General features: G+C 39.4%; 1 protein-coding gene across 1 annotated transcript in view; it reads left to right on the top strand.

The window, feature by feature from the left end:
* Window positions 1–14,460, top strand: part of KCMF1 (potassium channel modulatory factor 1) — a 78,384-nt gene that overhangs the window by 32,376 nt on the left and 31,548 nt on the right. The window contains exon 2 of the mRNA XM_040224333.1: window positions 12,509–12,676. Coding sequence (XP_040080267.1) covers window positions 12,509–12,676 — 168 coding nt within the window. The remainder of the gene's footprint in view (window positions 1–12,508; window positions 12,677–14,460) is intronic.

The following is a 14,460-nucleotide window of genomic DNA, read 5'->3' as shown; positions in this document are numbered from 1 at the left end:
GCTTGAAACTCAGTGATGAGTTTATACTTCAGCAAAAATTAACATGTATGGGATACAGAATCCATCTCTGGGGCCAAAAAGACACTAGTTGTATTCTGTAATTGCACTGAGTCAACTGTTTTACCCATTTATACCTCAGTGTAAAACCAGCCATCCTGACACCTTCTATGCTCCTGTACAAGTTGAGATGGGATGGCGGAGTTTTGTCTATATTAGGTTTTGGTGGTTTTTTTCTTAATGAAACATTGAAAACATATAGAAAGTGCTGATGTGGACAGCTTCCACTTTGTACCCTTTCTTGATTCCATTCTGTTTCTTTCCTTTTTCTCCCTGCCTCCCAGATGTCATTGTTTCTTGGGAGTTGGTGTGTATCCTTTCCATCCACATTTCAGCATGCTTTCTACATAAGTATGTGTCCATACACTGTAACTATAGAGCATTGTGTTGTATAGTTTAAAACTTACATAAGTGCTTCCATGTGGTATGTATCCTTTTACGACCTGTTTTGTAGGGACTTAACACGTGATAATAGCAATTTGTTGGAGCACAATATTCTAGAATTTCATTATGCAATATTCTAGAATTTCGTTATGCAGTGATGTCATGTGTGATAGGCTGTTGATTCCCTTGTCTGAAGATGTATATATGTGTATTTCCGTATACATTTGACAAAAACAAAATTAAAAATAAATTATATATTTGAGAATCATATTGATATTATGCTGTGATTTGAAAGAGTGAGGCCTGACATGTTTCTTGCTTACTGAAATTTTAAACAAAGGAGATAGTAATGCTTTCAAGTACTTACCAGTATACGACATGGATTTTCAAAAAGTTAAGAGAATAGTACTCTAGAATAAGAACTTATAAATTAGTGACTTCAGGTAGAGCTGTGTTTGATTGATTATCAACCTCTGGAAATAAATAAGCAAATATCTATTAACACCTGCCTTGAAAGTAATTCCTCAAGCTCAGAGTTTCATTTTAGAGAAGTTATATGATGGGTAGAATTAAGCTCTCTTAGAAATAAAGAATTAAGAGAAGAACAATAAATGTGATATTAAATGTGTATCTCTGTGCCATAGTAAATAAAAAGTTCTGAAGACATCTACTTCTGAAACAGATACACAAATAACAGATTTACTGTTATCAGAGGCTCAGTTGGTCACTTGTTGACTGTTTGCCTTTGGAGCAGGTCACTTAGTGCTTGTGGACCTCAGTTTATTCACGTGTAAAAGAACAACTGTTCAGTGACAAGCCCTTCCCAGGTGCCTGGGGCATCAAGTACAGGTAAACACTAATTGGTTAGTGAAAGATCAAAGCTAGGTGGAGATGATCTGAAGGAGAGTCTCCAGTGGCATTTTATATCCATTTAAAGGGTTTAATTTTTCAGACCGGCCCCAATCAGTTTGAAACGTAATATATTTTTTATAGGTGGTGCTAGTGGTAACGGAGAAGGCGATGGCACCCCACTCCAGTACTCTTGCCTGGAAAATCCCATGGACGGAGGAACCTGGAAGGCTGTGCAGTCCATGGGGTCGCTGAGGGTCGGACACAACTGAGCGACTTCACTTTTCCCTTTCATGCATTGGAGAAGGAAATGGCAGCCCACTCCAGTGTTCTTGCCTGGAGAATCCCAGGGACAGGGGAGCCTGGTGGGCTGCCGTCTGTGGCGTTGCACAGAGTTGGACACGAGTGACGTGACTTAGCAGTAGCAGCAGCACCTTGTGGTAAAGAACCCACCTGCTAATAAAGAAGACATAAGAGACTCGGGTTTGATCTCTAGGTTGGGGAGATCCCCTGGAGGACGGTGTGGCAATCCACTCTATGTTCGTGTCTGGGGAATCCCATGAACAGAGGAACTTGGTGGGCTACAGTCCATAGGGTCGCAAAGAAACAGGGCAGAGATTCTGATTAGTGTGCATTGTTTCAAGCAACTTAAATAAAGATGCACACATATTTCAAACTACTAGAGGTTTTATTTTCAGCTTTTACATGTGAAATTGTCAACACAAAATTGTGGCTGACAAAAAAATGTGTTTCTTAAGAACAACCTCGTCGTTTATATGGCTGGCAGCCAAGTCTTCTGGGCCGATGCTGCCGAATGGGGGCTCATGCCTAGAAGTATTTGGCACAGCATTTTCACTGACTTAATTTTCTTTTCTTCTATGGCAAACAAGTACCTGTTGTTCCGTCCCTTCTTTCCCCCTACTACTTTCATCATTGAGTCATTCTTATATCAAAAAGTCTATTATGGACACACATTAATCCCTGTTTCCCTTCTCTCTTTTGAGCTCTTATCTAATTACTCTGGGAGAATGTCCCTTTTTCTTTTCATCCACTTCATTCATTCAGCAGATACCCACTGAATTCCTACATTGTCCCAGGCATTCCTTACACACCTCTTCTTCCTTCATTTTATGTGTAAGTCAGAAAATAGCTCTAATCATGGCTGAGTATAATAGTAGATTGAAGCTTCTCTATTTCCAGATAAGGGGTTCTGAAAGACTATTCCTTACTAAGCTTGCTCATGAGCAAGTTCATTGTTACTAAGATGGGTTTCTGTTCCCAGGCCAGTATTGCATTTCTGTGAAATAAGAGCATGGAACAAGTCTTTAAAACTAAGCAAAACATCCAGTTGTTCCAAAATGGAGCAAATTCTGCTGCACTAAAAACTTTTAGAAATGAATTAAACTTCCCTCTTTGACAGAATGCATAAGGAAGGAATGTCTTAAATACAGTGTCCAGTTCCTGCCTTTCTGTCCAGTTTGTTGGGCAGATATGAACTAGCTTTGAATCATCCATAACCATGAAAGAAATTTTATCATAATTTCCAGCTACCTCATGACTTTGATGTGAAAATTAATGCAGTAATGAAGAAAATTCTCTGGGCTACCACTAGAGTATTAGCTCTGTGTGACATAGGCCTTTATTCACTGCTATATCTTATACATAATGGAAGGATAGATGGATGCTCCTTGTTGTGACATGTCACCACACTCATGGAATTCCACTTGAAAACAATAAAGTAAAAGAAAGCTAAATCCCAGTACAGAAAAGGTTGTTTTAAATGCCCAGCCAGGTAAATGTATCACAGGTTCAAGCAAGTCTGCTAAGAGTGAAGAACACACTGCACAATCTATTTACCTCTCTTTCTCTGCCCCTGGAATCCCTTTAACTATAGGTCTTTTCTTGAATGGTATATTTGTATGGGTCTCTCTACCCAATTTTCTCTCCTTTTGAGTTTCCCTTTGTCATAAGGCATAGTTTTCTTTTTTTAATAAACATATATAGAGTTATGTGTATATTTAATTGGCAGGGGAAGATTCTGTTCCTAAGTCTAAAAATAAGTAGGGTTTTTGTGTGTTTTTTTCTTCAAAAAGAACTCCTAGAGTTACTTCACCTTTGCAGTGCGTGATTGAGTGTATTTCCCCCGGTACTTCTTTAATAGAAGGGGAAGAGCTTTCTGCTCCTGAACTAGGCTCCCAGCTTGGGAAGCATTATAAAATTTGTCTTAGGTTCCAGTGGTTTTATTTCTAGTAATATCCCTTGATCATTGTCTTTAATTCTGGCTGCTAGTGCTTTTCACTGAGTTACCATAGTTCATTTCTTTATTTGCTTCTGTGTTCAGTTGAGAACCTCTTCAAAAGATTGCATGATTTTTCAACCATCTAAATGCAAAGAACCTCTTCGGGAATATAACATATGACACACACACACACAATATAACATATCACATACACACACACACACAATATAACACACACACACACACACATTCGTTTTTTAAAAGTCAGACTTATTTAAACATCCATAGGCCCTGAAGAGATAATTGACTGGAGTAAAAGGAGGACCTTCACTCCAGATTGCATGATATCTGGCAGTCAGGATAGCTTGTCAGTGGCAAATGCTGAATAATCCCAGGGCTTCAGATTAGGGGTACAGTCTCTTCCTGTTGTGTTCTTTCACTGTTTATCTTGACAGGTAGCTGTCCCTTTATCGACCTTCTCTTCACACTGCCTCTCTGTTAAGGAAAAGCTATGTCAACCTCTGGGTTTTTCTTTTAAAAGATAAATAAATGTATGTGTAATGTACATGTTATATATATATATATAAGTAAATAAGCCTTTATTTTAGAACATTAAAAAAGAGAAGACTTTATGTATTATTTCAGTGGCTTTTTAAATATCTGTTTCCACTAGAGGGGATTTTTTCCTTTAATTTTAGTTCATAGGTTTTATGTATTTATTTTACAGAACTGCTATATAAAAGTGTTGAGGATATGAATGTGTTTAGATACACCTTTTATAGATAGGGGTTATCAAATATACACCATTGTTTTTATGTAAGTTTCACATATGGCAGTGTTGAAATTGAGGTTAAGCTATATGTATACATATGTATGTATATGTATGTATTTATAGGTAGGGGGTCATCAAATATACACCATTGTTTTTATGTAAGTTTCACATGTGGCAGTGTTGAAACTGAGGTTAAGATATACTTCCCAGCATTTTTTTTTGGCTGTGCAATGCAGCATGGTGGGATCTTAGTTCCCCAACCAGTGATCGAACTTGTGTACTCTGCATTGGGAGCATGGAATCTTAACCACTGGAACAATAGGAAAGTCCCCTATATTTCCCAGCATTTTTGTTTGTCCTGTTAGGTGAACTTGATCTGGTGGGGAATCACAAATATCCTACCATAACTTTAAGATGTGGCTTGTGCAGGTGTAGACATGGTGTGTGTGTCCGTGTTTGTATATTGGAATATTACTCAGCCATGAAAAAGAATGAAGTAATGTCATTTCCAGCAACATGGATAGACCTAGAGATTATCATACTAAGTGGAGTACATCAGAGAAAGACAATATGATAATGTTTATATGTGGAATCTAAAACATGACACAGATGAACTTACCTGTGAAACAGAAATAGACTCTCAGAGACAGAGAACAGATTTGTAGTTGCCATTGGGGAGGGGGTTGGGGAAAGGAAGGATTGGGAGTTTGGGATTAGCAGATGTAAACCGTTATATATAGGATGAATAAACAGCAAGGTCCTCCTGTACATCACAGAGAACTATACTCAATATCCTGTGATAAACCATAATGGAAAAGAATAGGAAAGACTATGCACACGTATAACTGAATCACTTTTCTATATAGCAGAAATTAATACAACAGTGTAAATCAACTGTACTTAAAGTAGAATATTTTTTAAAAAGCTGTAGCTTGTGCTTGTTTCCATTTTACGAAGTAATAGTTGTCTGAATTTATTTATGACGGTATGGCTAAAGCCAGATTGTTCAAGGATGACTTACATATTTTATTACTTGGTTAGCTCAGTTTTTGCAGGGTGTATGTTGTATAGAGTTCCCTGGAGAAGGAAATGGCAACCCACTGCAGTATTCTTGCCTGGAGAATGGCAGTACCACCATCTAGTTGCCTTCAGCTTTTTAACATTAAATAACTGTTAGCCCTTCAAGGAACTGGGGTTCAGGCTTCCCTGGTGGCTCAGTGATAAAGAATCCACCTGCCAACGCAGGAGACACGGGTTCGGTCCTTGATCCAGGAGCATCCCACATACTGGGGAGCAGCTAAGCCCATGTGCCACAACTATTGCGCTTGCGCTCTAGAGCCTGGGAGCCATGACTAGTGAGCCCTTGTGCTGCGACTACGAAGCCTGTGCACCTAGAACCTGTGCTCCGCAGTGAGAGAAGCTGCTGCAGTGAGAACCCCGTGCCCTGCAACTAGAGAAAAGGCCTGCTCAGCAGTGAAGACTCGATACAGCCCCCCAAAGCACGAACAAACACCACCGTTAAAGAAATGGAATTCCTTTTTAAAAAACTACTATTTTTGAGTCATTTTGAAAATGTATGTTTTCTGGGAATTCCCTGGCAGCCCAGGGTTAGAACCTGGTGGTTTCATTGCCATGGGCCTGGGTTCTATCACTGGTTGGGAAACGAAGATCCTCCAAGCCTCCTGCCCCATCCCACCCCACCCCCAAAGTATATTTTTTAACTTCTTAAACACTGAAAGACATTTAACAACTTTTGTGATTCAAGATCACTATTTTAAACAAAAATATATATTTCAGTCTGACCATTAAACGTTATGTTAGGTAAATTCTCAGCAGTGTTTCTCAAAATACAAGTAAAAGTAACTATAATTATCCATGGTGGCAAGTATACTATATGGGATGTGTTTTGGTGATGAGTGTAATATAAATAAGTCAGGGAAGTAAAAATACTTCCTTACATATAGTTTTCCATATATCCTGCTACTTCTTCTCATTGTAATAGCTCTGCCAGTTTAACACTTCTAATTTGTCGTCATAAGCTTTAGACAGTATCTGACTTGAGAGAAGATTCCATACCACCTCTCTCGATAGTAGCTCAGTACAGTTCATTCAGTTCAGTCGCTCACTCGTGTCTCTTTGCAACCCTGTGGACTGCAGCACACCAGGCTCAGAGTCTCTAAAAAGCATGGAAGAAGCATGCATAGGCTTGCTACAGTTTCTCAGTAGCAATCCTATCTCTCTCTGCCCCCAACTGAAATTACTAAATCTCATTTAGCTTAGAAAAGGACCCCAGATTTCTCACTCAGAACAGAATCTCTTTTAAGTATATCTGTCAGAAATCACTTTATTACACAGACTAACAAAATTTGCTCCCTTCCTGTCTACCCCAGGTGCTTTCCTAACAGGGAAAATAAGCCAGCTCTTCAGTGCACAGTTCCTTGGTTAATAACAGTGTTCTACCTGTACCAAGAGGCTCAGGAAATCTGAAACAGAACATACATGTGGCATATGTAGAATGATCATTTACTTGATAGGAAGAATGGAAACTGCTTCTGGTGATATTGATAAGAAATATTTACAATGCTGAAAACCAAAATTCCTATAGAAAAAGTATCATAATAGAAACAAGAGTTCAAATGTTGTCAAATAAAATATCACCTTAAAAGCCAAGGCTGTAGGACCACTAGATGATAGCACTGAGGTCTCCTGGATTTTAAAAATGTTAGGTTTCATTTGCTCTATGCAGTATACATGCATACTAACTCCCTTTGGTCATGTCCAACTCTTTGGGACCCCATGGACCATAGCCTGCCAAGGTCCTCTGTCCATGGGATTCCCAGGCAAGAATACTAGAGTGGGTTGCCATGCTCTCCTCCAGTGGATCTTCCCACCCCAGGAATCAAAGTCATGTCTCTTAAGTCTCCGCACAGACAGAAAGGTTAACGCCGCCTGGGAAACCTTTGTGTCAGATGGGACGGACACTCCAAAAAAGTGTTCAAACCTGAGCTTACCTTTCTGGCACCCTGAAGAGGTGTAGCTTAGTTCACATTACATTTTATTTGGCAAAGTTACTATATCCTGTTAAATTAAACTTTCATTTGTGAATCTAAATAAATAGGCACTTACCCCTTTTCAGTATCTTCAGTGTTGTGCATTGTCACGCTTGGAGGCTGCTTTGAATAGGTAAATTTTGAAGTAGTCCATCTTTTTGCTCATCATCCTTTCAGTGAGCTTTCTTTGTTCACACTGTTTATCCTTTTTTACTTCTTTTTCTCCATGGCATGTATCTTCTAACTTGTTTTATAACTTAGTTTGATTTTATGCCTGTCTTCAACCCCTGTTTTAGGCTGTCATTAATTATTCTTTTTCTTTTTCTAATATTTATTTATTTTGGCTGCACTGGGTCTCCTTTACAGCTCGCAGAATCTCCCTTGTGGCAAGCAGGCATCTTAGTTGCGACGTACCAGATCTAGTTCCCTGACCAGGAATGAACCAGATCCCCTGCATTGGGAGGTTGGAGTCTTACCCACTGGACCACCAGGGAAGTCCCTATTATCTTTTAATTCATTCCATAATGGACTGTCTGATGGGCCTTTGGGTTGTTAACAGCGTTTTTATTCAATTACAAAAACCACTGTGAAAATTCTTTTACATTCTTCTGATGCTCCTGGGCAAAAGATGGCCCAGGGAATTGATTTGAATTGCAGAGACATAGTAATTGTACATGTTTAACTTGACTAGAATGTGAATAAAATTTGCAAAATGGTTTTGCTGATACATATCCCCAGCAGTGACATAGAAGCCTGTCTGTTGCTCCTAGTCTTCACTAGCACTTGATATGAAGTGGCTTCTAGGATTTTGCAGTCAGTCGATGTAAAATAATGGCTCATGGTGTTTTTATTTGCACTTCTTTGATGACTAATGAGATTGAGCGTCGTTTCATGTATCTATTGGTCAATTTTGTTTGCTGTTCTTTATAGCACCCATTGAAGTCTTTGCCCATTTCCCTATTGGATGTTGGTCATTTTCTTCCTGAAATGTTTGAGTTCCTTAATGTATCCTGTATAGCTAACTCTTGTCTGTCGTGTATGTTTTATTTATCACCAGATTCTGGGCCTTGTCTTTTCCATCACTCTAAGATATTAAATGGGGACAACACTCCAGTATTCTTGCCTTGAGAATCCCATGGATGGAGGAGCCTGTTGGGCTACAGTCCATGGGGTCGCTAAGAGTCGGACACAACTGAGCGACTTCACTTTCAGGATATCAAAAGTGAAGGAAGAGTCATAATTTTAATGTGGTTGAATGTGTCCCTTTATTGGGCCCTGTGTGTGTGTGTTAAGAAAATGGTTTCTTACTCTGGGTTTATAAAAATATTCCCCTATATTGTCTTCAGAGATTTTTCTCACTTCCCTTTCATACTTGTCTTTAAACCATCTGGAATTGATTGCTGTGTGTGGAATCTGTGGATGGAATTGATTCCTGTGTGTGGAATCTGTAGGTGAGATCCAACTCTATTGTCCCCGTATATGGCAGGGAGATCACCTGTCTTAGTACCATTTACTGTCTACTCCTCTTTTCCTCACTGATCTCTAGTGACCTTACTGTTGTGACAGATTTCAACATGTCTGCATCTGTTTGTGTGTGTGTTAGTCACTCAGTCATATCCAGCTCTGTGGAGCTCCTCTGTCCATGGGATTTTCCAGGCAAAAATATTGGTTCAGTTCAGTTCAGTCACTCATTCATATCCAACTCTTTGCAACCCCGTGGACTGCAGCACACCGGGCTTCCCTGTCTATCACCAACTCCCGGAGCTTGCTCAAACTCATGTCCATTGAGCCAGTGATGCCATCCAACCATCTCCTCCTCTGTCGTCCCCTTCTCCTCTTGCCTTTAATCTTTCCCAGCATCAGGGTCTCTTCCAGTCAGTCAGCTGGCCAAAATATTGGAGGTTCAGCTTCAGCATCAGTCCTTCCAATGAATATTCAGAACTGATTACCTTTAGGATTGACTGGTTCATAGGAAGCATCACTACAAACAAAGCTAGGGGAGGTGATAGAATTCCAGTTGAGCCGTTTTAAATCCTAAAAGACGATGCTGTGAAAGCGCTGCAATCAATATGCCAGCATATTTGGAAAACTCAGCAGTGGCCACAGGACTGGAAAAGGTCAGTGGAATTCATTCCAATCCCCAAAAAAGGCAATGCCAAAGAATGCTCAAACTACTGCACAGTTGCACTCATCTCACATGCTAGCAAAGTAATGCTCAAAATTCTCCAAGCCAGGCTTCAACAATACCTGAACTGTGAACTTCCAGATGTTCAAGCTGGATTTAAATTGCCAACATCCATTGGATCATTGAAAAAGCAAGAGAGTTCCAGAAAATCATCTAATTCTGCTTTATTGACTACACCAAAGCCTTTGACTGTGTGGATCACAACAAACTGTGGAAAATTCTTCAAGAGGTAGGAATACCAGACCACCGGACCTGCCTCCTGAGAAATCTGTATGCAGGTCAAGAAGCAACAGTTAGAACTGTACATGGAACAACAGAATGGTTCCAAACTGGGAAAGGAGTACATCAAGGGTGTGTTGTCACCTTGTTTATTTAACTCATATGCAGAGTACATCATGTGAAATGCCGGGCTGGATGAAGCACCAGCTGGAATCAAGATTGCCGGGAGAAATATCAATAACCTCAGATATGCAGATGACACCACCCTTATGGCAGAAAGTGAAGAAGAACTGAAGATCCTCTTGATGAAAGTGAAAGAGGAGAGTGAAAAAGTTGGCTTAAAACTCAACATTCAGAAAACTAAAATCATGGCATCCGGTCCCATCATTTCATGACAAATAGATGGGGAAACAGTGACAGACTTCATTTTCTTGGGCTCCAAAATCACTGCAGATGGTGACTGCAGCTATGAAATTTAAAGACACTTGCTCCGTGGAAGAAAAGCTGACCAACCTAGACAGCATATTAAAAAGCATAGACATTACTTTGCCAGCAAAGATCTATCTAGTCAAAGCTATGGTTTTTCCAGTAGTCGTGTATGGATGTGAGAGTTGGACCATAAAGAAAGCTGAACGCCAAAGAATTGATGCTTTTGAACTGTGGTGTTGGAGAAGACTCTTGAGAGTCTCTTGGACTGTGAGAAAATCCAACCAGTCAGTCCTAAAGAATACTGGCATGGGTTGCCATTCCGGCCTCCAGGGGATCTTCCCTACCCAGGGGTCAAATCTTGGTCTCCTGCATTGCAGGCAGATTCTTTACCATCTGAGCACCAGTTTAAGGGCTTTCTGTTCTGTTGCTTTGGTCAGTTTGTCTGTCTCTAAGCCAGTATCCTACTATCTAAATTACTGTAGCTTTATAATAGCTCTTGCTATGTTAAGCAAATCCCTCCATCTTGTTACCTCTTCAAGAATGTCTTGGCTATTTTTGACCCTTTGCAAATTGTGTAAAGATTTGAGTCAGCTTATGTTCCACAAAAAATTCTTTTGTGATTGTTTTCTTATTAGAATTGTACTAAATCCACTGATCAGTTTGGGGAGAATTGGTATTTTATTATGTTGAACCTTCTAGTCAGTGAACCTGGTGTTTTTATTTTTTAAAAGCTATTTAATGTCTTTGAACACATTTTTACTAATTTATTTCATAAAGGGCTGCATATGTTTGGTTAGGTTTATTCATAGGCACTTTTCAGGAATACTACTACAAATTATGTAATTTTTTTTATTGTGGTAAAATAAGCACAACATAAAATCTGTCGTTTTAGCCCATTAGCATATAGTTAAGTGCGTGGAATTAGTACTTTCACATTGTTGTGCAGCTCTCACCACTGTCCATCTCCAGAATTTTTTCATCATCCCAAACTGAGACCCATTAAACAGCACTCCCTCGCTCCCCTTCCACCCAGTCTCTGCGAACTACTGTTCTGCTCTGGGTTTGGGAGGAGCCTGTTTCGTTCTTTGTGAATTTGACTAATCTGGGTACCTCATATGGGAGGAGGACACGGAACCCACTCCAGTACTCTTGCCTGGAGAAATCCATGAGCAGAGAAGCCTGGCATGCTACAGTCCACGGGATCGCAAAGAGTCGGACACGACTGAAGCGACTTAGCACACAGCACTTGAGTACCTCATATCAGTAGACTCAAATGGCATTTTTAAAATACACTTGTCTTTGTATTTTATTGGTGTTTATGTTTGGCTACCTTGCTTAAAATACTTAATTCTGATAATTTAGCCGGAGTTTTCTACCTAAACAGGCATATCACATGTAAAATAAAAGGCTTTCTTGCTATTATACCTGACCATTAAGTTTCAAATTTTGCATATTGAGATATTCGGTACATTTGCGAATATGTTGGTTGCCTCTTTTTAAGCTCCTCTTTTATTGTTTTAAACTGTTAGTATTTGATATTTTAAACTGGTAGTATCTGCCATCAACTCTTTGCCATTCTGATTCTGCTGCTTATTCTTACAAACTTCTTTCTGGTGGTATCTAAGCTTTTGTTGGTATTTTGTGCATGAACTGTCATTCCTTAAAATTTTATTTCTGTCTGATGCTTGGTGCCGATGCTTATTTAGGACTACTCTAAATTCTTGACCTAGAACCATTTGGAAGTCTGAATTTGGATTTTTCACTTATGTGATATCTGGACTGGTTTGTACTGATAGTTATAACTTTTTAGGGTGGTGGTGGTGGTGTTTTGTGCAGAGGGGATTTCAGGGGGCAAGTTTTGTAATCCCCTAAGGATTGCTAGCTCACACATATAGTGAGGGTGTATTGGAGTCTCACCTTTATGAGGAATTGCCTGTTCAGACCCCACCATGGCAGACCTGGCAGGTCTTTGCTACCTGTGCTTTGTCCTGCAGGGCTGTGAACACGTGAGCTCAGAATTTCCCAAGTAGCCGCCCACCTCCCTGAGTGAGGCCACTCACTCACTCCTCTCTCACTTGACTGTTGCCCTCTTGCTAGTTCTTCAAAACATTTTACAAGTTTTCTTACATTTTGTTAAACATTTTAAGTTACTTCCATGAGAAGAGTACATCGAGGGAACAGAAATTCCTATATGATTTTACATTGTTGTTTTCAGTCATTTTGGAAAAGAAATCTGGGGTTGTACGTGCATCTTTTTATTTATAAAAATGAAATGAAGAGTGGCCTTTTACTGCTGCTAATTAATGATATTTCTTTTTTTATAGGTGTCAGCTGTGATGCATGTTTAAAAGGAAATTTTCGAGGTCGCAGATACAAGTGTTTAATTTGCTACGATTACGATCTTTGTGCATCTTGTTATGAAAGTGGTGCAACAACAACAAGGCATACAACTGACCACCCAATGCAGTGCATATTAACAAGGGTAGATTTTGGTACGTATTTAAAGTTTAGTGAATTATCATTTAGAACTTTGTATACAAGTATGAAGAAGTAAAAGACAAAACGCTCTAAAACTATCCCCATTGCATAATGAGGCTCCAAATTCATTAAAAATAACACAAATCTTACTTTTTATTCTAAGTAATTTTTTCTCTTATAGTTTGCTTAGGAAAGTCATTCAGAAATAAATACACCTGGCAAAGTGTGAAATGAAACAGTGCCTCGGTAAAGAAGGAGTGAAGTTTAAATTGACTGTTCTTGCTAACAGTACAGAAATCTTCATACTGTAGTGATCAGGAAGCAGATTATTTGTACAGTTGATTAGAAGGCACCGTCAGTGCATAAGAAAACCTTTAAATGTTTCATGCTATAATTTCTTACCTGGTCAACACTTGTTATTATCTGTCTGACTGTAGACATCTTAGTGGATGTGAAGTGGTAGTGTCTCGTGGTTTTGACTTGCATTTCTCTGATGGCCAGTGATGCTGCTGACCGTCTTTTCTAGTGCTGATTAGCCACCTGCATATCTGCTTTGGAGAAATGTCTTTTCAAATCCTTTGCCCATTTTTTAATTGGGTAATACGTCTTTTATTATTGAGTTTTCATAGTTCTTCGTGTATTCTGTATACAAGTTCCTTACAGGTGAATGATCTGCAGAAATTTTGTCCCATTCTGTGGGTTGTCTTCATTTTCTTGCTGATATGTTTTGAAGCACATAAGTTTTGATTTTGATAATGTCAAGTTTATGTGTTTTTTTTCCTTTGTTGTGCTTCTAATGTCATATATAGGAAACCATCACCTAATCCAAGATCATGAAGATGTAAAAATATGTTGTAAAAAAAAGTTTTCCTCTAAGGTTTTATAATTTTAGTACCAACATTTGGATCTTTGGTCCATTTTGATTTAATGTTTGTGCGTGGAATGTAGAAGTCCAGCTTCATTCTCTCGCATATGACTGTCCTGTTGTCACGGTGTCATTTATTGAGAAGATCCTCTCCCCAGTGAATTGTCTTGGCATTCCTGTTGCAGATCAGCTGACTAGAGGGAAGGGGATAATGGGGTGCTATTAGTCAAAGAGTACAAAGTTTTGTTATGCAAGATGAGTAAGTTCTAGAGATCTAATGTATAGCATGGTGATCATCAGTTCAGTTCAGTCACGTCCAACTCTTTGTGACCCATGGACTGCAGCATGCCAGGCTTCCCTGTCCATCACTGGAGTTTACTCAAACTCATGTCCATTGTGTCAGTGCTGCCATACAACCATCTCATCCTCTGTCGTCACCTTCTCCTCTCACCTTTAATCTTTCCCAGCCTCAGGGTCTTTTCCAGTGAGTCATTCTTCACGTCAGATGGCCAAAGTATTGGAGTTTCAGCTTCAGCATCAGTCTTTCCAATGTATATTCAGACTCATTTTCTTTAGGATTGACTGGTTTGATCTCCTTTCAGTCCAAGAGACTATCAAGAGTTTTCTCCAATACCACAGTTCAGAAGCATCAGTTCTTCAGTGCTCAGCTTTCTTTATAGTCCAAATCTCACATCCATACATGACTGCTGGAAAAACTATAGCTTTGACTAGACGGATCTTTGTTGGCAAAGTAATGTCCCTGCTTTTTAATATGCTGTCTAGGTTGGTCATACCTTTCCTTCCAAGGAGCAAGTGTCTTTTAAGTTCATGGTTGCAATCATCATCTGCAGTGATTTTGGAGCCCCAAAAAATAAAGTCTGACACTGTTTCCACTGTTTCCCCATCTATTTCCCATGTGATGATGGGACCAGA

This window comes from Oryx dammah, unplaced genomic scaffold, assembly GCF_014754425.2.
Source record: "Oryx dammah isolate SB20612 unplaced genomic scaffold, SCBI_Odam_1.1 HiC_scaffold_25, whole genome shotgun sequence".
In the NCBI taxonomy this organism is placed as follows: domain Eukaryota; kingdom Metazoa; phylum Chordata; class Mammalia; order Artiodactyla; family Bovidae; genus Oryx; species Oryx dammah.
The sequence above is the reverse complement of the archived record's forward strand: the minus strand, read 5'-3'. Positions and strand labels throughout refer to the sequence as shown.